The sequence below is a fragment of the Cetorhinus maximus genome, chromosome 25, assembly GCF_964194155.1.
Source record: "Cetorhinus maximus chromosome 25, sCetMax3.hap1.1, whole genome shotgun sequence".
Lineage (NCBI taxonomy): Eukaryota > Metazoa > Chordata > Chondrichthyes > Lamniformes > Cetorhinidae > Cetorhinus > Cetorhinus maximus.
In genome coordinates this window covers 12,776,340-12,800,934 of record NC_135903.1, presented here as the reverse complement: position 1 = coordinate 12,800,934, position 24,595 = coordinate 12,776,340, and the positions used below count along the sequence as shown (strand labels likewise).

The 24,595-nt window shown below is 45.9% G+C and overlaps 2 protein-coding genes across 3 annotated transcripts in view; both read right to left on the bottom strand.

The window, feature by feature from the left end:
- Positions 1–6,550, bottom strand: part of LOC144667908 (keratin, type I cytoskeletal 19-like) — a 189,891-nt gene extending 183,341 nt beyond the window's left edge. The window contains exons 1-6 of one of the 2 annotated variants that reach the window (XM_078529505.1): positions 6,107–6,550; positions 5,251–5,333; positions 3,163–3,319; positions 1,773–1,934; positions 573–698; positions 241–480 (exon numbers count right to left, since the gene is read on the bottom strand). In XM_078529505.1, the coding sequence (XP_078385631.1) occupies positions 241–480; positions 573–698; positions 1,773–1,934; positions 3,163–3,319; positions 5,251–5,333; positions 6,107–6,538 (1,200 nt within the window). In that variant the 5' untranslated portion in view covers positions 6,539–6,550. The remainder of the gene's footprint in view (positions 1–240; positions 481–572; positions 699–1,772; positions 1,935–3,162; positions 3,320–5,250; positions 5,334–6,106) is intronic. The other variant, XM_078529504.1, reaches the window with a different exon arrangement.
- Positions 6,551–14,797: 8,247 nt separating this feature from the next.
- On the bottom strand, positions 14,798–21,735 carry LOC144667906 (keratin, type I cytoskeletal 19-like). The gene is made up of 8 exons (XM_078529503.1): positions 21,255–21,735; positions 20,326–20,408; positions 19,547–19,703; positions 19,293–19,454; positions 17,534–17,659; positions 17,229–17,446; positions 16,374–16,441; positions 14,798–15,044 (listed from the first exon to the last, which is right to left on the bottom strand). Exons 1-8 carry the CDS (start codon positions 21,732–21,734, stop codon positions 14,950–14,952), a joined length of 1,389 nt encoding a protein of 462 aa, XP_078385629.1. The 5' UTR covers position 21,735; the 3' UTR covers positions 14,798–14,949.
- Positions 21,736–24,595: the final 2,860 nt, after the last annotated feature.

Here is a 24,595-nt window from a genome sequence, read left to right as displayed (position 1 = left end):
AAACCTGCAGGTGTCTGATTCAGGTATGTTTGTATCATGGTATCATCGATTAGCCCCAGCATTGAAAGCTGAAACCAGATTTACAAACAGGCATGTCTTATTTGCACAGCAACTGTTCTCACTCTGTCACCAAAATAACACCCTTAGTGTTTCCATCAAGCTGGGGGTATTAGAGTCTCAGGAAAGGGGAAGACTGAGAGAGGACAACAGCCAGTGAATATGTGTTGGGTGGAGATCAAGTGTTTTGTTATTTCCCCACCTATCTTCTTCTCCCTCTAGGAGGCGACGGTATGTAGCAATCTCCATCTCTAGTCTGCTTTTGATGTCTAGAAGCTGTGCGTATTCTTGGGCTTTTCGCTCCATTTCAGTTTGAATATGCATGAACTCTGCTTCCCGGTCAGCCACGATACCCTGAAGTCTGTTGAGCTCCACAGCATAGCGATCTTCTATCTCCAGGAGACTGTCTTCCAGGGACATTTTCTACATTGAAAGGGCAACAATCAGTAACCAATGCAGCAGCTGAGTAACTACAAATCCAAATGACTGAGAGTGTAATCCAGTCCTGTACTCACCACGCTCAGCATTGTTTGAAGCTCAATCTCCAACGTCTGTAGTTTACGTCTCTGTTCGGTAAGCTGTGACTTTTCTGTTTGTACCATCTCAGTGTTAGTAACCACTGTCTGTTGTAGATTTGCACACTGTAATGAAATGTGTCAAAAGTTCTAAGTGTAAGAAGATGTAAGCAATCCAACACAATCCAATACATGGCAAACCGAGAGTGACTCAGGAGTTAGCTGTATCCACTTCTAGTTATAGTTCTTGCAAATATAATCATTTTTCTGTCTCCTTTTCTGATGGTCCAGTGGCTACTAAACTGTAATTGCTACAAGGTCCAAGATCTCCCTGTGCTAAGTTAATGGATCATAGTTAGATTGACAATAAGGGTGTTAGGATATTCCTACTAGATAGAGTTACAGAACACTGCCAGGGTTCCTGCTTCTGACTCCAGTGATAGCTGCAGGCTAGTTCATGGAGGTAATTAGTTGTGACAACTACAACAAAGTTGAATGTAGGATGCGATAACAATAAAAAGCTGCATCAAAAATACATGCTTTTTACAGACAAGGTTTCTAGCTACACGCTGGCCCAGTATTACATGATGAGGCTTGAACTAGGGAGATTACTGGAGTTAGGCTTGCTGGGTTCTAGACTGGTGTGTACCTCAAGTGGGGACTATGTATTGCCCTTATCTCTCATGCCCTCGTTTTCTTTATCTCACTGGAGGCCATGCATTCAGACATTTGGTCTCCAACCTCTAGAAACCCTTCCCTAAACCTCTCTGCCTCTTCATCATCCTTTAAGATGCTCCTTAAAATCAGGCTCTTTGGTCAGACTTCTGTTTGCCTGTCTGAATATTCCTTATGCGTCTCAGTGTCAAATTCTATTTTGATAAGGCTCCTGTGAAGCACCTTGAGACATTTTAATATGTTAAAAATGCTAAGTAAATGCAAGTTATTGTTGTTATAGCCAGGTTATAGAGTGCTCAGGAATATACTTGTTAATCATAAAAGTTTTATTGTAATTAAGCCACAAATTCTCTGATTCTTCTTTGCAAAATATTCACACAAATGTTAATAAACTCTGCTCTCGCTTCCTATTTTTAATTGAAATCAGTATCATTCTTGTGAGAATCTATTAAGGATTTCACTGGGTGATTTCTTTATATGTACACAGCAGCTTGTAGCCCTGTCCTGATTGGTCACTCCCATTACCTGTTCCTTGTACCAGGATTCTGCCTCCTTCAGGTTTTTCGCTGATATCACTTCGTATTTTTCTCTAATTTCGGCCAGAGCCTTGGTCAAATCTGTGCCCGGGGTGGAATCCACGTCCACTGTGACTGTGCCACGGATTTGATTGCGGAGAGACTTCAGCTCCTATGGAGGGAGGGAGAGAAGAAAAGCGAGACGAAGTTGTTAGTGTTACAAAACAGATGAATCTCCCAGCCTGATGGTTAGGGTATTGGAGCGGTAACCTGAAGGTGACGATATCAACTTGGGACCAATGGAAAATAATGAATATCAATGTGAACCAATTCTAAAGGATTCTGACAAACCAATCTTTGGCAGGGAAATGGCAGGTGCAATTTAATGTAAGGTTATAAGATTTGGCAGCAGGAAGACTGGTGTGAATTCAGTGTTAAATGGGAATGTACTTGAGTTATTGGAGCAGGAGAGGGACCATCGGTGTAATGAACAGATCACTAAGGCCATCCAGACAATGGGCCTAGACTGATAGAAAAACGTATCAGAATGTTGGGATGACTAGCAAGCAATAGAACATATACATCTCAAGCGACCTTGTTAAAACTAGCCTTGGTGAGACCATATCTGGAGCATTGCGCGCAGTATTTGTCTCCCTGTAGCTATTCCAGGAGTACGGGGGAGAATATTCAATTATTGGAGGAGCTACAATGGAATGGTGTACAAGCAAATATTGTCTACACTGGGCCTGTTCTACCTTGAAAATGGAAGGTTGAGAGATGATATAATGCAATTGTTTAAAACTAGGAAAGGTTTATTGGACAAATTGGATGCCAGGGACCAATTTAAGCATAGGGGTCATTTTTCTACATTAAAGATAACAAGGAAAATTGGAAATGCAGGTGGGACTTCTTAACCTGGAGGATTATGAACAGATTACTGGACAAACAGTGGGGTAAGAAACTTAATGGGGTTTGAGAAGAAAATATGTGGGTTCCTGTCAACACGTTGGGTTCAGGGTCATGGGAGCTGTGGATGGGGAGGAGAGGTGGGCCCCTTTCTGTCTGAAACTTTTATTATTTTTCCAATCCCCCAGGTCTAATTGTGAAAGTGAATTCAATAAATCTGACAGAAGATTGACCAAACCTATCAGATTACCATAAAACTTAACTGGGTCACTAATGCCCTTCAGGAAAGGAACCTTCCTTCCCAACCCGGCCTGGTCCTGTATAGGACTCCAGTCCTATTCTATTAGACTCTTAGTGCACTCAGGATAACTGGACATGAGCAATAAATATTCCCACGTCACAAATAAAGTCTTTAACCCACCCGCCAACCGTTTAACATTCTACTAAAATTAGAACAAGACCTTGTTGTTGTTGTTTGATTATCTGCTGCTTACTTCTTCATGGTTTTTCTTGGTGTAAATTGTTTCTTCCTTCAGTTGTTCAATCTGTGACTCCAGATCTGTCCTAATGAAGGTCAGTTCATCCAGGACCTTGCGCAACCCAGCAATGTCCATCTCCACTCCACATCTGATGGAATACTCTGATTCATATCTACAAGGTAGATGACGAAGATAAAGCTTTTTTAATTGGTTCAAAGATGCTTTCAGACCAACAGGGGCAGCACTCCAATGTGATCAGTGCCAACTGGGACTATGGGCCCTAATAAATGTAGGAAGAAGAGGCATATGGACTGGAAGCGTTGACTCGGTTTCTCTCTCCACAGATGCTGCCAGACCTGCTGAGTTTTTCCAGCATTTTCTGTTTTCATTTCCAATGTCTGACTAATCTAGTTGAATGTTTTGGGGAGGTCACTAACACTGCGGATAGGAGAATGTCTACGGGTGCTGACTATATGGGCATCCAGAAGGTATTTGAGGTTCAGGAGGTCATTAGCTAAAGTGAAAATGCACGGAATTGGAGACACCCTTGTGACATGGATTGATAATTGGTTAGGAGGTAGGAGATGGAGAGTAAGGATAAAGGGAACACACTTTGATTGGGAGGATGTGACAAATCGGTGATCCGTACTTTGGGCTTGGCGGTTCACCATGTATATCAATGGGAAGGGGTAGAGAGTCATACATCCATGTTTGCCAATGTCACTAAGCTAGGAGACACAGCATGTTTTGTAGCTAGGAACAGGAATACAAATCAGTGGAAACTCTTCCCGGTTAAGTTTGTTCTCCCAGGAAAGCCATTTGCTTCACTGGTCTCCTATTTCAGCAATAATTGAGCAAGCGGCCATTGAAAGGGGGGGATGTAGCAGAAAGCTTTGTGAATTCTGACAAATACTTGATTGCTTAAGAGATTTCCCGATCTCAAAGCTACGTTGAACTTTTCCCTGTGCGTTTGAACTTTGAAAGAAATCCCACCTCCTCAGAAGCCTCTACCTCTAAACAGGAACAGTTTCCAGTAGCATGTGGGTTAGTGACCAGAGAACACAGATTGAAGGATAACCATCAAAAGGACTGGGAGTGTGGTGGGGGTGACGAGGAGAATGTTATTTACACAGTGAGTTGTTACAGTCTGAAACTCAGTGCGTGAAAGGGCGGTGGAAACAGATTCAATGATAACTTTCAAACAGGATTTGAATAAATGGTCAAAAAGGAAAATATTTGCAGGGCTATAGGAAAAAAGCAGGGGAGTGTGGGATGAATTGGATAACTCTTTCAAAGAGCCAGCTCAGGCACCATGAGATGAATGCCCTCCTTCTGTGCTCTTTAATTGTATGATTTTTATGGACCTACCTTCACGCACCCCCTTAACACATTGTACTTCTGTCCATTTCCCATTTTCTCTCTGGCTTTCTGTGTAACACCTTGACTATACTCTTGGAGGATCTGGAAGATTGGAAGATCCTCCAAATCCGGTGGCAAGAAATGTGGTCCCACAGCAGTGTCCTCTCCCAAGCCAACTTGCCCAGCATCGAGGCGCCAATCACTCAAAACCAGCTCTGCCAGGTGGAACATGTCGTTCACATGCCTGACACCAGACTCGCGAAGCAACCGTTCTACTCGGAGCTCGATCGCGCCAGGTGACTCCCAGGAGGACAGTGGAAACGTTTTAGGGATGTCCTCAAAGCATCCCTGAAGAGGTCAAACATCCCGCCGGCTCATGGGAGACCCTCGCTGGCCTGTTCTGACCAAAATGGAGAAGGTTAATTCCGGATTTCACCAAACACATCGAGAGACTTTGACAGGAATGTGCAGAGGCAAAGTTGAGGCATCGGAGGAGCACATAAGCCTCCATACAACCCAACTACCCAACCCTTCAAGCACCACCTGCCCAGCACGTGGCAGAGTCCGCAGATCACATATGGGACTTGTCAGTCATCTCAGATCCCATCGAACCAGAGTGGAAGCAAATCAACCTCAATCCTGAGAAGGCTGTACAGATACAAGCTATTGTTGTTTTAGGGAGTTCTCTCTTTCTAATTTTAATGAGCACACACCTTATGTTGACAGAACTAAAACAGGACTCACTTGGTTTTAAAGTCATCTGCAGCCAGTTTCGCATTGTCAATCTGCAGCAGGACCCTGGCATTGGCAAGAGAAGCATCATTGATCTGTGAAACAAAATGTTACATATAATTCATTTGTTTCTGCTTGTGAGAAATCCAAACCAGGGGCATAAATATAAGCTAATCAGTAATAAATCCAATGGCAGGTAGGGAGGAGAGGAGGAGGTGTGTCACTCCTCTTGGCTCCACATTAGGTATTTTAAAAGAATTTACTTTTTGGTGATGGCCTCCCACGGTCCCTTTAAGGACATTCCCCCCTCCCCCGCCCACCTTGAGTTAGGTGTCAATTACATACATACCTGCTCCATTCAGAGCCAACACATTTCTGGACTGGGCTGCACAAGGTACATTCTATGTAACTGAATGCCAGAACTGACTCTAATCCTGTGCTTAGTTTACTCTAGGACTTGAGCACATCATTGAAGATGAAAGCTGAAGTTCTGCCTTGTTACAGGTAGCATGAAATTGTGACTCTGTTTGACTGGCCTGGCGGACGCTGGAGATTCTATGGTTACTGCATGAAGAGGAGAGGGAGAGAGAGGGAGAGGGAGAGTGATCTAGTCAACATTCCCTGTCTCCACTGAAGCCAATAACAGCTGGTCACCCATTCCACTCCTGTTTGTGGGATCCTCCTGTGCAGATGCCTACACGACAACAACCATCCCGTTCCAACGTGTGAAGCCCTGAAAGAGCTGACCAAGAGGTTATACAAAGTGAGGTTATACAACGGTGAAGTTTGTGCCGGGTCAGAGATGGGACTGGGCTGAGTTAGACTGGACAGGGCAGTCTCCCTGAGATTGGGGAGTTTACAAACATACCTGCGCTCGGAGCTCGGAAATGGTTTTCCAATAGCTCCCCAGGTCTTTGGTTCCTGATGGTGTTCTCATCTCATAGAACTCCCTGATCTGGCACTCCAGCTGGTTGTTGGACTTTTCCAAGCTGCGCACTTTCTCCAGGTATAAGGCCAGGCGGTCATTCAGGTTTTGCATGGTCTGCTTCTCACTGATGCTAAAGGCCCCGAATGACCCTGAGTTGTAGCCCCCGGAGTATAAGCCCCCATAGCCGGAGGAGGCGGTGGAGATGCGGGTGCTGCGGATGGGATTGCTGTAGACACTGACAGCTCGGCGGCTCTTGGACCCTGGATTGGCCGCACTCAGCCTCCCCGACCTGGAGGAGCCCAGGATGACTGAGCCGCTGGTGCTCCTGCGGGAGCCGCTGCGGGTCTGCACTGAGGAGAAAATGAGAGACATGGTCAGCAGGAACTGGAATCCACTCCACTAAAATCACTCGAGACCAGCAGAGTTAAGTGTCCGCCTGGACCAGATCCTCAGCAATTTATCTGCAAACTCTCCATGGGCGTCCCCACAAGCCTTGGTGGATCTGGAGAATGTGAACAGTCAGGTTTGTCAAATGACAATGGGAACTAAAGGATCCAGAATGTTAGAAAGCCAGTGCTGGTCCAGCCACATACCAACATGAGGACACAAATCCCAGTCACATGCCATCACCAACTCATTGTAACAATCTCACACTCACACCCAAGGCATATTTAATTTAGGAGCAAATATTTATGGAATTTCTGGTTCAAATCCATCTCCAGTGATGTCTAGTCTGTAACAGATTTTTATTCTATCACGGGATATGAGCATCAGCATTTATTGCCCATCCCTAGTTGCCCTTGAGAAGGTGGTGGTGAGCTGCCTGCTTGAACCGCTGCAGTCCATGTGGTGTAGGTACACCCACAGTGCTGCTAGGGAGGGAGTTCCAGGATTTTGACCCAGCGACAGTGAAGGAACAACAATATATTTCCAAATCAGGATACTGAGTGGTTTGGAGGGGAACTTCCAGGTGGTGGTGTTCCCATGTGTCCTTCTAGATGGTAGTGGTGGTGGGTTTGGAAGGTGCTATAGAAGGAGCCTTGGTGAATTCCTGCAGTGCATCTTGTAGATGGTACACACTGCTGCTACTGTGCGTCGGTGGTGGAGGGAGTGAATGTTGGTGGATGGGGTGCCAATCAAGTGGGCTGCTTTGCCCTGGATGGTGTCGAGCTTCTTGAGTGTTGTGGGAGCTGCACTCATCCAGGCAAGTGGGGAGTATTCCATCACACTCCTGACTTGTGCCTTGTAGATGGTGGACAGGCTTTGGGGAGACAGGAAGTGAGTTACTCCCCACAGAATTCCCAGCTTATGACCTGCTCTTGTGGCCACAGTATTTATATGGCTAGTTTAGTTCAGTTTCTGGTCAATGGTAACCCCCAGGATGCTGATGGTGTCATAACTGAGTCACACAGAACAGCAAGATTCCAAGTGCCATCCCTACTCAATGCTGAGACAGCCGAGTGTCACTGGAGCTCCTGTTGACCCTGGGCTGGTGCAGGGTTATTAGGCGCCTTAGACAAGCCTTCAGCCTTGCTCCGCACTCCTATGTCCTGCCTAGAAATAACTTCCAAAAATGGATGTTGTGTATGAATAAAAATTCTGCATTTATATTTAGAGATTTATTTTACCTGGAAAAGGAGAAGATTATGACCTGAATTTTACATTTGGCAGGCGCACATGATCAGTGAGTTCAGGGCACCAGGAAACGGGTCCCCCGACAGCGATTCATCCCCGGCCACGATTTCACGCTATCTGACCAATTAACGGCCGGCCAGCGTGAAACGCGTGCTGCCAGGGTGGGGGCGGGAAGAGGGCAGGCAATGACATTTCCATGGGCGTGGGTGAGCGCTGCGAGAGAGCTCCCTGAAGGTAGACAGCTGCAGGGAGCTGCAGACCTGCAAATGATCAAATAAAGGTTTAAAAAGCTGCAACAAAATGTCCATGCGGTACAATCACGCACCTGAAACTATACCTGATGAAAACGTTGTCCACAGATATTTATTTTCATTTTATTTCATAACGGAGATTTCATCCCGCCCTTGGATGAGGTTTGATGAAAAGTGTAAAGGCCGCCTGGCCAATTCGCCAACTGTAAGGTTGGACGGGCCATGAAAAATCGGAGACAATTGTGCCGTTAATGGGCTTAATTGCCCTCTTAATTGTCGGCGGGCACGCTTCCGACTTTTTTGCGGTGCCCGCCAAGTGAAATATAGTGTGTGCGTGATGATGTCGGGACGTTCACCCAACGTCTTCTTGCGCGATTTTACACCCAATTGGGTCAGGTGCACACCCGCCTGTGGGACATAAAATCCTGCCCTATGGTACTGATTAGAACAATGAGAATGTGGACACTTTTCACAGGATTTTATGAGATGAAATGCACAATATAATGTGTAATATGGCTCACACGATGTAACACTATGTGTTCCTGCAACAAAGCTGATCATTAGAATTTAGAATTTAACTTCCCATCCTTTCAGTTTAACAAATGTAGAAACAAATTCTTTCAGGTTAATGTTTCGTGCAATTTCACGTTCTATTAGCGAGGTGGAGAGTCCAGCCGGTCTTTCTTACAAAGTTTGGTTCATCCTGTGGTGATGGACACTTTGGAAGTCACCTTGCAATTCACTGTGCAAATTTGAAGCATCGGCATCTTTGGATTTCCCATGTTTTAAAGCTTGCTCTAGTGTTAAACAATGTTCCATAATCTGTTTTGATGCAAACTCTGAACATCATTTTGGGCCATGTGGAACAGTCGCCATAGTTGCAGCTGGTAGCATATTCCCTTTCACACCCTATCTTTTACATTCAGATTCTGATCCTCAAACTCTATTTCACCTTATGAGACTGGAGGCAAAACTGTTGTCCCAGCTTCAGCCTCAGGTTGTTTCTTTGAGCGACCTTCATCCTGATGTTGTGGATGAAGATACTTCAGAAAGGAACCTTCTTGCTTTGCTTGTGCTTTTTCCTTTTCAGCTTTCCGTTGACAGTGTTGTGCTCCAGGCAATTTGTTTCTATCTGCCATGATGCCACATAACCTATTTGTTTACTTATGTCAGGAATAGTTCCTTCAGATTTTTGCAAATTTTGCTGCTGTAAGCGGCTGTCTAGTTTGCCTGGTGGTTACACCGGTCCTGTGTTGGCTCAATAGGTCTGGAGTAAAGGAAGATGGAATGAATTCATTGTTTCCACTTCTGGAAATGCAGGTGTGAATAGACCGCATCTCTCACTCTGGATGCTGAGTGAAATATCGAATGGCAAAGAAAGAATATTGGATTTAAATGATAATTTGCTGTTTATCAGCTGTGGTTTCTCTGACTTAGGGTCTTTATTGGTTTGATCTATACCAATGATTTGCATGAAGGGACTGAGTGTGTAGTTGTTAAATTTGCTGATGACAAAAAGATAGATAGGAGAGTAAGTTGTGAAGAGGGCATATCGTGCCTGCAAAGGGATATAGATAGGTTAAGTGAGTGGGCAAAAATTGGAGTATAATGTGGCAGGAAGAATAGAAACCAGTATATTATTTAAATGGAGAGAGATTGCAGAATGCTGCGGTACAGAGGGATCTGGGTGTCCAGGTACCTGAATCACAAAATGTTAGCAGGAAGGTACAGCAAGTAATTAGGAAGGCAAATGGAATATTGTCATTTATTGCAAGGGGAATGGAATATAAAAGTAGGGATGTTTTGCTACAGTTGTATGGGACATTGTTGAGACCACATCAAGATTACTGTGTATAGTTTTGGTTTCCTTATTTAAGAAAGGACATTAACTGCCTACCCCTGACAACCATTGGAAGCGGTTCAGAGAAGGTTCACTTGGCTGATTCCTGGGATGGGAGGTTATCTTATGAGGAAAGGTTGGACAGGTTGGGCCTGTATACATTGGAGTTAAGAAGAATGGGAGGCAATCTTATTGATCTTGAGGCCGGGACTTGACAGAGTGGTTACTGAGAGAGTGTTTCCCCATCTGGGAGAGACTAGAACTAGGGGACACAGTTTAAAAATAAGGGGTGTCCCAAATTTTTTCTCTGAGGGTTGTGATTCCGTGGAATTCTCTTTCCCAGAGAGCAGCAGAGGCAGGGTCATTGAGTGGCAGAGGTAGATAGATACTTGGCCAACAAGAGAGTCAAAGGTTATCGGGGGTAGGCAGGAATGTGGAGTTGAGGCCACAGTCAGATCAGCCATGACCTTATTGAATGGAGGAGCAGGCTCGAGGAGCCGAGTGGCGTACTCCTGATCCTAATTCGTATGTTAGTATGTTTGTATGTCGGGCTGCACAGTCAAGACTGAGGTCGGGAAGGCATTGATGAAAATCACAGTGTAACCAACTCTCCAAACTGACAGGTCAAGCTTTCACTATTCACCCCTTTCTACCCGAAAAGGTTAATGTGCCAGGACGGATAAAACAGACCAGACCCAAGTGGGTATTTTTAATATGTGAGTCTGAACAGTTGAGTCTTGGCATCTTATTTTTCATAACCAGGTCTGAGCCCATCCTCATTAACTGACAGCCACCATTTCCAGCAGGTGGGATCAGCTGCAGGAACTCAGGCTAATAGTTCCCTTCCTCAGGGTACTGAGGCCAACTGTAGAGCTCAGGTCTGGCTAATGGGAAGCTCAGCAGAATTCAGGGATCAAACATACGAATTAGGAGCAGGATTAGGCCACTCGGCCCTTCGAGCCTGCTCCTGAACGGAATGCCAGGTAAAGCTGATTTATTTGGCGATCGTTAGGTGGTTTAGTTTTGTCCTAAGTCATTGGAGTAAAACAAAGAAAGTTGGATTGTTTGAAATCCATGAATGCCTGAGTTAGCTCCATGAAGCCCAATCAATCAAAATCGAGGAGGCTGAGAAAGGTAAGTAGCCCTTGTTTAGTTCACAATCGGGGAGATTGATCTCTACTGGTGTCAACTGTCACTCAGTGGGCAGTGCTTTCACTTCTCAATCAGAAGGTTGTGGGGTTCAAGTCCCACTCCAGAGACTTGAGTCTAAAATCCAGGCTAACACTCCTGGTACCAACACAGAGGGAGTGTCGCCTTGGCAGAGGTGCTGTCTACTAGATGAGGCATTAAACTGGGACCCCAATCTGCCCTCTCGGGTAAAAGATCACATGGATCAATTTTGAAAAAGGGCAGGGCAGACCTCTCCAGTGTCCTGGCCAATAGTTATCTTTCCATCAATGTCGCTGAAGCAGAATTTCTGGTTATTTGTCATGTTGCTGTTGGTGGGATTTGCTGTGTGCAAAACCAGCTGCTGTGTCTCCTACCTCACGACAGTGGCTGAACGTTAAAAAGTCCTTTGTAACCTGCACTTGGCTGTGTCCTGAAATTGTGAAAGGAGCTTTATAATTGAAAATTTTCCTTCTCTCTTGGCCGAGCCATCTCAGAACAGACTCAAAGATCAACAACAAACTTGATCTACTTGTCTGATGCTGGGGTGAAGGAGCCAGTTTTGGCAGTGTAACTCCAGAAGTCAGTTTAGGGGCTCTGACCCTAAGCTCTAGAATTCATCCTCTAAACCTCACTGTCTCCCTGCCCCTCTCTCTCCTTTAATAAACTCCTTCAAATTTACCTCTTTGACCGGGCTTTTGGTCTCCTGTCCTAATATTTCAGAATGGGGCTCGGTATCAGATTTTGTTTGATAATTGTCCGTGTGAAGCACCTCGACAAGTTTTATCTTGCTGCTGTTGTTATTGTATGACAGAAATCTGAGTGATGACACTGCCAGTCAAAAGTTAATGTTGTACAAATCATTTGTCCACCCACTCTTCCCCCCTGATGAATTTTGGGCTCTGCCTTCTCCAAAAATGTTGTTTTGCTGCTTATCTAATTAGGGCCGCAGTGCATTCTTTAAATTTGTTTACAATAAAAATCTCACCAGGGCAGTTGGGCATCCCACATGCATTGGCAGATAACGTGACAACACCCAAAGATGAAAGGACGTAGCTGGTGGGACCAGCAAAAGGTGATCAAGTCTGGTGAGTTGATTTGCATAAAATATCACATATCCTGAAAACTTTGTAACATTTCAAAGCAGCATTTCCAAGTGAAGTGCCCAGGTTGATTGTGTTCCAAAATCACTTGTGAACTTCACCATTAGAGAATTTCAGGTTCTCACTCCTTCTGTTCTGAAGCCCAGGAACTTTTTCTTAATTATTCATTTATTATCCATTTAAGGGATGTGGGCGTCGCTGGCTGGGCCAGCATTTATTGCCCATCCCTAGTTGCCCTTGAGAAGGTGGTGCTGAGCTGCCTTCTTGAACCGCTGCAGTACATGTGGTGTAGGTACACCCACAGTGCTGTTAGGGAGGGAGTTCCAGGGTTTTGACCCAGCAACAGTGAAGGAACAGCGATATATTTCCAAGTCAGGATGGTGAGTGACTTGGAGGGGAACTTCCAGGTGGTGGTGTTCCCATGTGTCTGCTGCCCCTGTCCTTCTAGATGGTAGTGTTGGCCTTCGAGAGGGGCTTCATTTTAATGTCTCATCAGGAAAATAGATGGCACTTCTGACAGTGCAGCATCCCTCAGTACTGCACTGGGAACGGAAACATAGATTTTGTGCTCAAGTCTCTGGTTGTGGGAACCCACAACTTTCAGACCCGCTGAGCCACATTCTTTTGCAAGATAAATCCTGAAACTGTTGCCTCCCATGACAGGCTCTGTAATGAGTAATCCTTCACCACAGGACTACGTTTGTATTATTCTCCAGCCCATAATTTCTTGAGCAATTCTTGTACTCCACCTGCTGCAAGGAATTAAGGCCTGTATTATCTGAGCCAAGTACTTTTCAAATAACAACTAAGAAAAAAGCAAAATACTGTGGATGCTGGAAATCGAGAACAAAAACAAAAATACCATGAAAAACTCAGCAGGTCTGACAGCATCTGCGGAGAGGGATACTGTTGACGTTTCGAGTGATAGGTGGAGGCCAAGAAGAGCCTGCCAAAGATGTCATAGACAAAAGGACAAAGGGGTGTTGACAGTGATGATATTATCTAAAGGATGTGCCAATGGGGACATTAAGGGAAGCAAGCTAGTGGCAGATGGCCCTAGTGCGGGTTGGGTTGGGGGGAAGGGATTGAAATGGGCTAAAAGGTGGAGCTGAAACAATAGATAATTTAAAAATAGGAGGGAAAAGAAAAAAATATATTTGTAAAAAAATTATAAATTATTGGAAAAAGGGGGATCGGAAAGGGGGTGGGGATGGAGGAGAGAGTTCATGATCTGAAATTGTTGAACTCCATATTAAGTCCGTAAGGCTATAAAGTGCCTAGTCGGAAGATGAGGTGCTGTTCCTCCAGTTTGCGATAACCTTCCCTTGCTTTTATTTGAGATAGCTGTGCTGTTTCTTGAAGGTGGGGACTGCTGCCTGGATCAGCTGCTGTGACAGTTCACCATGTCGTGGCATCATGCCTAATCTGTCAACCTTTATGTTTGGGTTGAACTTCCTGGCTGATGGTGAAGTTCCACCACCCGAGCCGAGACTGGGAAGTAACCCTGCTTTGGCAATTAAGAGGAAGATGCTGGGACCTCCCTCCAATTAGAGACAGTGGCACACCCCCAGAGCCCAATCAGAGAGCCAGCAGCTCAGAAACGTCAGGGCTCCAGGGGGCCATTGTTGAGCCTGCAACCCCTGTGCAGAGGACATTTCGGTGGTGGGGTGCCCTTAAAGATCAGGTAGGTTTTGTCAAGGAAGGTGAGGCCTGGCAGCCAGGTCCTGGCCATTGGCAGGGGAGTGGTCACAGAACACCGATTGCGCCATGGGTGTGAGGGTGGCCATTGCTGCTAGTGGGTCTCTCTCCGGAGCGTCCGTTAAAGGTCCCCCCCCCGGAGGCTGCCACCCAGCAGTCCCCCTACAGGGTGGGTGGTGTGAGGGAGGGAGAGGAGGGAGGCGAGGGTGCAGGGAATGGGGTGGGGGGGGGAGAAAGAAAATGGCAGAAGGGAGGAACTGTCGGGGAGGGAGAGGATCAACCCCAGGGGATGGTACTTGGTGATCAGGTGCAGGAGGGATCAAGAAATCGTGTCTGTGGAGTTGGGGGGCGGGGGGGTGTGGAATGGGAAAGATGGTGGGAAATTGTGACTAGCGGGGGTAGCATTTGTTTGAAATGCGATGGGGAGCAGTCCTGTTCCCCTGGCCCACAGACAGTGCTGGAAAGGGTTGTAACCGTGTGGAGCAGTGGTAGCTCCTGCCTCCTACTGGTGTCTTGGAAAACCTATTGGTAGCCATAATTTCAGCTGCTGAGGTCCTAAACTCTGGAATTCCCTCCCTAAACATCTGTCTCTCTACTCTTTCCTCCTTTAAGAGGCTCCTTAAAACCAAATCTCTTTGGCCAAGCTTTTGGTCACTTACCCTAACGTCTCCTTGTGGTTCAGTGTCAACACTCCTGTGAATCACTTTGGGATTAAAAGGTATTATATAAATACACATTGATATAGATTGTAATTGGTGAAAACCCTTGTTTCATTTGCAACAGACGGAATGTCCTATTTTCTAATCCCACCCCGAGGTTCCTGGTCTCTGACTGTGGGAACCCCCTGGCCCCGAGACATGGGAGCTGGTTGAAGTTTCCAGAGATATTCGAAGGAAGACTTATGTCTGCTGGGAGAAGCTGAAAACACAAATGAGGATAACTGTTCCCACAAGACTTTATTAAATCCTCAGAAATACAGAGAAAGGGAAATCATTAAGAGTTGTGTTTATTAGGTTTGATTATCTCTTCTGATTAGATGACTTTTACTTTGTTCTTTTCCCAGCTTTTTCCAAAGTGTTGAACATTCTATTAGTTGACATTGATTTCCTCTGTACGTGAAGAAACCACTTGCCCATTAATCGTTTCTTCCACCACAGTCTTCACTCTCTTCGTAATGACAGGTTCTTTAAGAAAAAGAAATAATTAGTTGGAGACTAATTAATGCATTCATTAAATCAGTAGTTGCTAACGTTAAATTTATGATGTTACAGTTCTGACCACACCTCGGTTGCCAACTTGCGGTACATATTCCTGGAGGTTTCATCACAGGACCTTCTGTCCCCACCCTCTCCTCATTGGTCATGCATCACACCCATCTTCAGAGCTCCACCTCCCCACTCCCCTGTCATTGGTCACCCAATAAGGCACTTACTGGGTCCCTCCCCTATATTCCTCATTGGCCACCCACTACCTCTGTTCTTGCTGGGCCCTGCCCCTTTCTCCCTCTATAGGTTCCCCAACATCTCAATCCTTGTATTTATTGCTTTATATTGTGTGGCATTTAAGTATTTTATGTGGCATAATACAAGGTGGCAGTATATTCTACACCGTCAATTTTATTTCTTAAATCCTGCCCAGGAAGACTAGAGAGCACAATTCACCACCCAGTCCATTCTCCCTCATGATCCCTGGCTCCCTAGCTGGATTTCCCCCTAGCCTCCATTCTTGAGGGTATCACAGGATGAATGAGCAGCCGAATGCTGAGTGTGGCCATTACTCAGGTGAGTTTAGATGGTCAGGGTTATCTGGCTAATCAATCATGAGGGCATTGGGGGAGGAGTTGAATTCTTTCCTGAATACGTACAGACTTCAATGGATATCAAATCAGGAGTGGGGACCCAACCAGATTCCCGTTTCTCTAATTATTGCGGCAGTGAAGTGAATTGTAGCAGCCTCATTGTTCCTCTGGTTGGAAGCAGACTTTCTTGCTGTGCGTGACTCAGTACCACAGCAGAGAGTGAAGTTATGGAATGAGGGGTCTGGGAACTGTTGGCTCTCCCTGCCTCTGTCACTCAGCATATTAAGAACATAAGAAAAATGGTCAAGCAGCCTGTCGAACCTGCTCCACTATTCATCTGACCTTGGACCTCAATTCCACTTCAGCACCTGAACCCATATTCCTCAAGTCCTCTGGAGACCAAAGGTCTATTAGTCTCAACGTTCAGTGTATTCAACGACTGAGTATCCACAGCTTCCTGGGCTAGAGAATTCCAAAGATTCACAACCCTTTTGAGTGAAGAAATTTCTCCTCATCTCAATCCTAAATGATCAACCCCTTATCCAGAGACTGGGACCCCCTTCCCCTGTTCTGGACACCCCAGGCAGGGGAAACAACCTCTGAGCATCCAACACTAGCTGCCTCAACTACAAGCTCTAGGTGTACATTTACTTCTGTGTTCAAACTTATGATGCAGTCACTTTGATGACAAGTTTGAAAGTTATGTTTAACTCACCACGTATTTCCTCTGTGACCACAATCTTCTTGCCTAAATCTTTTGTTGTTTGTGTAGTTGTTATGTGGCTGGTAAAAATAAACAGTAATCAGTAAATATCCAGGAAACCCTCCAGCAGGAATATCACAAGGGCTGGGTGTGTGAGTGTATAGAAAGAATATACATTTGTAAAGCACCTTTCAGAACCTCGGGAATGTCCCAAAGCATTTTACAGCCGGTTGATGTTTAGTATCTCATTAAGATGATGTGGAAGTATAGTGGTTCTGTTACTGGGCTAATAGTCCAGGTGGCAGGAGTCCAAATCTCACCAGTTTGAGAATTGGAATTTCGTTTTATAGAAATCTGTAAATTAATGGCCGATTTCAGCCTCAGTTATGAGCTCGAGACTGTCTCGGGGCAAGAGAAATTCCATTGAGACAGCTGAATTATTCAATAATTTCAATTTAGTAACTTAAATAACACAGCAATGTGGAAATTCAGTGTTAAAACATCTGGATTACTGCGACACCACTCAGGCTATAGGATGTCTGTGCAGAGAAAGGAAAAATATCCCAAGTGCAGACAGGGTGATCTTTGAAGGTTGGTGCCTAAACATCTCTGGGACAGGATAGGGAGACAGTTACTCTAGCACAGCACAAATTTGATAATAGAGTAACAACAATTGATCCTGACACTGGTTCTGAAATGCAAAGTGTTCCAAATTTCAAACTAACATCCCTTATTAAGGAGCACAAAATTCATTAAAATCCCCCAAAGTAACTCTACAGACAGTAATAGTTCCGAAGCCATGTCTAACATATTTAGTTAGGGGGGTTAGGCTGTCAGGAGCTGGGTTTAATTTGGTGACTCTCTTACCCAGATCCTCCTTCGAGCAGGCGACGATATGTGGCAATTTCCATTTCCAGTCTACTTTTAATATCCAGCAGGTCAGCATAGTCTTTGACATGTTGGTCTACTTTCAGCCGGATTTCCACCAGTTCTGCCTCCAGTTTGTTGATGGTCAGCTGAACTCTGTTGTACTCCTCGCTGCAACGAAGCTCAGTGTCCTTAAGAGTCGCATTTAGAGATCCAATCTGCACACAAACAAACAGTGATTAGTCAGACCTGCACTTCCAATAAAGCCAGGGACAGAGGTTGTTGCTCTCCTGTGTTGTACTCACCATGCTGAGCTGGGTCTGGAGCTCCATATCCAGTCCCTGCACAGTGTGCCTCAGTTGGACGAGCTGTGACTTCTCTGCTTGAAGGGCCTCGGTATTAACAGCAAATTCCTGCTGCACAGTCACACACTGAAACAAACAATTAAGAGAAGTCTTCAACCAACAATGGACTTGGTTTTCACCAAAACCACTAACTCTCTATTATCTGTCTGGTGTTCGAACAATCAAAGGTTGACATTTGTCATTAACTCGACTCTGTCCCAAAAATTATGCCAATTTGGTTCAGGCCATTTTGAAATCAGACCTCTAAATGTCATGTTATCCCAGGATGGAGATAAAATAGCAACATGACAACCTATTTATTGTTTCCAGTCTGATGCTGAAGGTATTTTCTTACGTGTTACACTGAGGAAGATGGGGAATTGGAGAATTTCAGAGATGAATTTTTAATCAGCCATGGAGGCAGAACTGGAGGTGGACAGGTCTGCAATTTCCCACCAGTGGCAATATGCTGCTTTATCCACAGTGACCATCTCCAGGCCACTTTCATTCAGGCCGAAGGATGATGGCTTCATAACCGCGAGTGGCAGGTAGCCCGTTAGGCTAGTTAGTGGGCCACTCTCTACACACTGACTGCAATTTTCCAATCAGAATGTGCAAACCCCACCCCACACCCCTCCGCCCCCCTCCGCCTCTGACACTGAGGTCAAAACATGATCATGGGGAGGAGTCAGCCCCACCCCCGGGCAGGAGCCCGCACTCTGACCGGGGACCAATTCCCCCACCATCCCCTCACCTCTGCAGGCATCAGGCAGGCTTCAGAGGATGCCTCCATCTTGCAGCCCTGTTTTTCTCCTATCCACATTGACAGGTCCCACCTGAGCCTGGGGCTGCTGATCTGACCTCCTATTGGTCCTCCAGCTTCAGGAAGCCACCTCTTAACCTTAATTGGATGGTGAGTGCACACCATTGGCCAGTTTGTCAAGCACTGACATGGTGTTGGGAAATATACCCAATGTTGGAGGCCAGAGCAAAAATTCAGCCTCTGGGTTTCTGCTCAGAGAGGCCACTTATTTTCAGTTACTTAAATTTTGATTTTCTGAACTGAAGTTCAAGGTTTCTTTTAGCTTTAGCTGTTTCTTTGCTGATTTGTTGAAGGAATTACACTGAGCTGTCTGCCCCTGTTAATTAGGACCCAGAGAACCACCCTCTTAATTGCTGCCCCTCTCGCGATGCTGTCTACTCACAGCTGAGCAATAATCGGATTCTATTCTGTTATCATAGGGGCTGTTATTCTGAGATACCAACTGTGAAAGGAAGGATGGCATTTATACAACATCTTTCCCCATGTGCTTTACAGCACATGGAGTATTTTGAAGTGCAGTTTCTGTTTGTAATGTAGGAAGCAGGTTAGCCAATTTGTGCACAGCAGGATCCCAGAGCAGCAAGAAGATAAAATAGAGAGTTAATCTGCTTTGTTTGAGGGATAATTGTTGACCAGGAGAACAGTGAGAACTGGGATCTTTTTAAGTCCACCTGAGAGAACAGATGGAACCTCAGTTTAATGTCTCATCTGAAAGTCAGCACAGCATTCCCTCAGTACTGTCCTGGGAGTGTTAGTCAAGTCTTTGGATTGGGACTTGAACCCAGAACTTTTTGATTCAGAGGTGAGAATGCTGTAGCTGATGCCTTGTTATGAAGGATGTGATAGTTCAGTGATCACATTGGAATAACATAATAATCCCAGATTTCCCCCAATTACCTGCTGCCTGTACCATTCTTCAGCTTCACTCTTGTTCTTTTTCGTGATATCGTCATATTGCTGCCGCATCTCTTCCAGCATCTTAGACAAATCAGGGGACTGTTCGGTTGTGACATCTACAGTGACATTGCCAGATATCTGACCACGCAGTCCCCTAAGCTCCTACAGAGAAAACGTTCAGTTAGTTCATACTCCCAAATCTCAAAGGAGCACTCAACTCAGTAGAATCATTTACCAAAATGGAAGTTACTTACCTCCTCATGGTTTTTCCTGATGTAGATTAGTTCCTCCTTTAGACCCTCAATCTGCATTTCCAGCTGACTCTTCTCCAGTGTCATATCATCCAACACTGTACGCAGTCCATTAATATCTCCGTCCACTGCCATTCTAATTCCCAATTCACCCTCAAATCTATAGAGACAGAAAAAAGGGGGAAAATCTCTCTCATTACTTGTTGTCTAATGCTGAAGTTAAGAGGTATTCCCTTGCATTCTACAGTAGGATTCCTGATTTAAATCATCTTCCCTGAGTGGGTTGAGAATAATATTCCAGATTTCTCCTTCCCCCTAGGTACTTCAGCCTCTCCTTGGAGATTACATACCTGTCGGGTGGACAAGTCTGGTCAGGACACGCCAGGCATCATGAGTATGAAGCAGCTGCTCGTTTCCTGGCTTAATTTACAAACCAGCCGTCCGGCTTCAGTTACAAATGTTTTCTCTGTTTTCTGAAATAACTAAGACGCTTGGTCTTCAGTATCTGTACAGTTCTCCTGAGAAAGGATCGAGATGGTCTCTCCATCAGAGGGAAATAACAGGAGACATTTTAAGTAATTCTTTAAATGTACCCAAATCTGGAAGATTATTTCTTGGACCAAATACCCTCCGTTCAGCAGAAAAAGGTAAGAATGATGTAGGTGCAGGAAAAAGTTGCAAGTGGATGACGAGGAAGACAAATCAGCAGGATAGGTGGGATCGGAGAATAAAGCACACCGTCAGCACAAAGACATTAAACAGCTACATTTATTATTACTTACTTGGTTTTGAAATCTTCAGCAGCAAGTTTGGAGTTATCAATCTGCAGCATAAGCCTGGAGTTATCAAGGATGAGATCAGTAATCTGTGAAAAATGGAGATTAATAATAAATTACACAGATTCTGAGAGAGTGTGAGAAGAAAGCAACCAGCAATAACATCACTTACAGTTTGCCACGCTTTCAGTTTATATAGTGCTAGATTATTCCATTGTGAGACACTGCAGGCTCCACATTCCATGTGCATCTCCTGCACTGGTCTCCCTCCCGCAGGTTTGCTGCCCCCATCTGCTGCTCCTCCACCCCCCACCCCCAGTTCGCTGCCCTTCTGTCCCCTACCCCAAGTCTGCAGCTCCTCTGCCCCCATATCCCTGGCCACCCCCTGCAATCTGCTGCCCCTCCCTCAATCATTGAGCCTGGAACATTCAAAGAATTTGTCCCAGCTCCCACTTGTACTACACCTGGTGTTGTTTCTGTTTCCCCAGTTTCTAACTATCATCTATTCCGCCTTCGCTCCCCATGCGCCAGGTCTCATCACTATAAGCTGTTGGAGCCAGCTCCAGTGTGGGACTTTCAACAGAAAAAACACACCAACATTGACTCTCATTTCCCAGGCCACATCTGCACTCCTGGAATTCCAGCCTCTTGAGCAGCCTCCATGTTTCAATGGATGGTCATAGCCACCCCTACCTGTATAGTTACCTGTACCCCAAGCTCTGGAATTCCCCTCCTCTACCTCACTTTCCTCCTGATGCTCCTCAAAACCTTCCTCCTCGACCAAGCTTTTGGTCGTCGGACCTTAATATCAGCTTGTTCCATTTGCCTGGGTTTGTGTTGCCAGGTTGCTGGGAGGTGCCTTGGGAGGCTTTATGGCGTTACGGGCGCTCTCTGAGAGAATAGCGGGTAGAGGCTGCAGCTAGAAAAGGTCTCACCTGGTCACGGAAATCTTTAATGGTGCCCCAGTAAACGCTCCAGTCCCTGACAGCCGGACCCGCTTTCTCAAGGATCTGACGGATCTCCAGCTCCATTTTGCTGTTGGAAGTTTCCAAGGAGCGGACCCTGTCCAGGTAACTGGCCAGGCGCTCGTTCAGGTTCTGCATGGTTGTCTTCTCATTGAAGCCTCCAGCCGAGGAGGTGGAGGAGGAGAAGGAGAAGGAGCCCGAGCCCAGGGCGCTCCCCAGCCCCGAACCCGCACTCACCGAGGCGATGCGGGTCCCCATCCCGGCGCCGTACAAACTCTGAGAGCGGGAAGCGCCCCCGCCGCTTCGGACCAGTCGCACGGAGGATGAACCATGACGGCTGGATCCGCCAAACGAGGACCTGAAGCTGATACTCATGGTGCTAGAGGCTGTAGACAAGTGAGAGCCAGAAACTGCAAAGCTCAGAGCCTGTCTCCCCTCCTTATATCCCATCCCCAAAGGGCGTTCCTACCGCTCCTCTCCTCACACATTGGCTGGGAGAAGAGCCAGCAAACCCCCCCCAAGGACTGCTGCTCTCAGCTAAAACCACTCATTCCTTAACCGGCACAGAGTTTGACATTTGGATGAATGGGGCGGGGACCCTTCCAGAGACACACCCTGGGCTGGGCTCCACTCATTGCAAAGAATTGATCCACTTTCCCATGACGGTCTTCAGGCAAGATTTGCAGAATTGGTGTCAAATTCCATTCTGCAAAAAATAATGTCCTTATTTGACCTGTCTGTTTTCGCGGAATGTTGTGTGGGGTATTTTTTTTCTGAATGAAACTTGTTATCAGTCTAGACGTGTGATAAAAACTCACCTGCTGAGTTCCACACCTTGTCGGGAATCACAGGGACTGAGGTTGAGTGTTGTTGATCGAAATATTTCAGGTCCTGCAAGTTTTGAACGAACTGTTTCCTTTCTCTCTCTCTGCAAGTTATTGTAAAAATGGGCTCAGGGGTAGGAAACAAAGGGTAGTGGTTGACGGGTGTTTTTAATGACAGGAAGACTGTTTCCAGTGGGTTTGTGGGGCTGGAGGAGATTACAGAGATAGGGAGGGGTGAGGTTATAGAGGGATTCAGATATTCCAAGTCGAGGTATTTCTTGGACGGGGTCCGATGTAGGTCAGCAATCTCAGAGTGATAGGGGAACAGGACTTGGTGCAGGTTCAGACACAGGCAGCAGAGCTTTGGGTGACTGTAAGTTTCGGGAGGGTAGAATGTGGGAGACCAGCCAGGAATGAATTGGAATCATCAAGTCTACAGGGAACAAAGGCATGAATGAGGGTTTCAGCAAAAAAAATGAGCTGAGACAGGAGCAAAGTCCATCCACGTTACCGAGGTGGAAATAGGCTTGGATTATGTGGTCAGAGGCTCATCCCGGGATGAAATATGACATCGAGGTTCCAAACAGTCTGGTTCAGCCTCGGACAGTTGCCAGGGAGACGGGTTGAGTTGGTAGCTGGGGAATGGAGCTTGTAGCGCGGGCTCAGACAAAGCCTTTGGCCTTCCAATATTTGAAGGAAATTTCTGCTCATCCAGCACTGGATAGCGGATAAGCAGTCTGATCACTTGCCAACCCCAGAGGGGTCGAGAGAGGAGGTGGGATTGAGCTGGGTGTCATCAGCGCACATGTGAAAACTAACCCTGTGGTTTTGGATATGACAGCAAGAGAAAACATGTGAATGAGAAATAGGAGGGCTGAAGGATAGACTCCTTTGGGGGAACATCAGGAGGATCAGTGTGGGAGCAGGAAGCGAGGCCATGGCAAGTGACTCTCTGGCTACGATTGGATAGATTAGAATGGAAGCAGGCAGGACTTTCTGGCCCCGCCCTCTGTTGGGATGGTCCAGTCCTGCTGAAAGTCAATGGACTGGACGGCCGAAACTTCCGAGGTGGATCCATCCAGCCCCAAGAGGGCTGGAAAATCCCGGCCATTGGCTAAAGATTAAAGCCAGACCTTTCAGGAGTGAAATTAGGAAATGATTCTACACACAAAGTGTGGTAGCAGTTTGGAATTCTCTTCCACAAACAGCAACCCACTTAACCTCATCCCATCACTGCCCCCTGCCCATCCCCTGACTGCCCCCTGCCCACCCCCTCACTGTACCCTTCCCCACCCTCTCACCTCACCCTCCTCACCCTCACACCCTATCCTCCCCATACCCCCAACCCTCTCCAATCAGTTGCTATATCTGCCATTGGCAGGGGTGTGGTCACAGAACGCCGATTGCGCCATGGGTATGAGGGTGGCAATTGCTGCTAGTGGGTCTCTCTATGGAGCGTCTGTTAAAGGTCCCCCCCTCCCGGGGAGGCTGCCACCCAGCAGTCCCCCTACAGGGTGGATTCACAACCCTTTTGAGTGAAGAAATTTCTGCTCATCTCAGTCCTAAATGATCAGCCCCTTATCCAGAGACTGGGCCCCCCTCCCCCTGTTCTGGACACCCCAGGCAGGGGAAACAACCTCTGAGCATCCAACACCAGCTGCCTCAACTACAAGCTCTAGATGTACATTTACTTCTGTGTTCAAACTTAGGATGCAGTCACTTTGATGACAAGTTTGAAAGTTATGTTTAACTCACCACGTATTTCCTCTGTGACTACAATCTTCTTGCCTATATCTTTTTTGTTGTTTGTGTAGTTGTTACTTGGCTGGTAAAAATAAACAGTAATCAGTAAATATCCAGGAATCCCTCCAGCAAGGGCTGGGTGTGTGTGAGTGTATAGAAAGAATACGCATTTGTAAAGCACCTTTCAGAACCTCAGGAATGTCCCAAAGCATTTTACAGCCGGTTGATGTTTAGTATCTCATTAAGATCATGTGGAAGTGTAGTGGTTCTGTTACTGGGCTAATAGTCCAGGGAGCAGGAGTACAAATCTCACCGGTTTGAGAATTGGAATTTCGTTTTATACAAATCTGTAAATTAATGGCCAATTTCAGCCTCAATTATGAGCTCGAGACTGTCTCGGGGCAAGAGAAATTCCATTGAGACAGCTGAATTATTCAATAATTTCAATTAAGTAATTTAAATAACACAGCAATGTGGAAATTCAGTGTTAAAACTAAATCTCTTTGGCCAAGCTTTTGGTCACTTACCCTAACATCTCCTTGTGGTTCAGTGTCAACGCTCCTGTGAAACACTTTGGGATTAAAAGGTATTATATAAATACACATTGATATAGATTGTAATTGGTGAAAACCCTTATTTCATTTGCAACAGAGAGAATGTCCTATTTTCTAATCCCACCCCGAGGTTCCTGGTCTCTGACTGTGGGAACCCCCTGGCCCCTAGACATGGGAGCTGGTTGAAGTT

What these genes read in the sequence shown, in the direction of transcription:
- LOC144667906 (XM_078529503.1), bottom strand. Translation starts at nt 21,734, where the DNA reads ATGGGATATAAGGAGGGGAGACAGGCTCTGAGCTTTGCAGTTTCTGGC. An exon ending in TCAGGAAAAACCATGAGGAG is followed by an intron (nt 19,455 to 19,546) that starts GTAAGTAACTTC and finishes TTTTCTCTGTAG; the next exon opens with GAGCTTAGGGGACTGCGTGG. An exon ending in AAGAATGGTACAGGCAGCAG is followed by an intron (nt 17,660 to 19,292) that starts GTAATTGGGGGA and finishes TGTTTGTTTCAG; the next exon opens with TGTGTGACTGTGCAGCAGGA.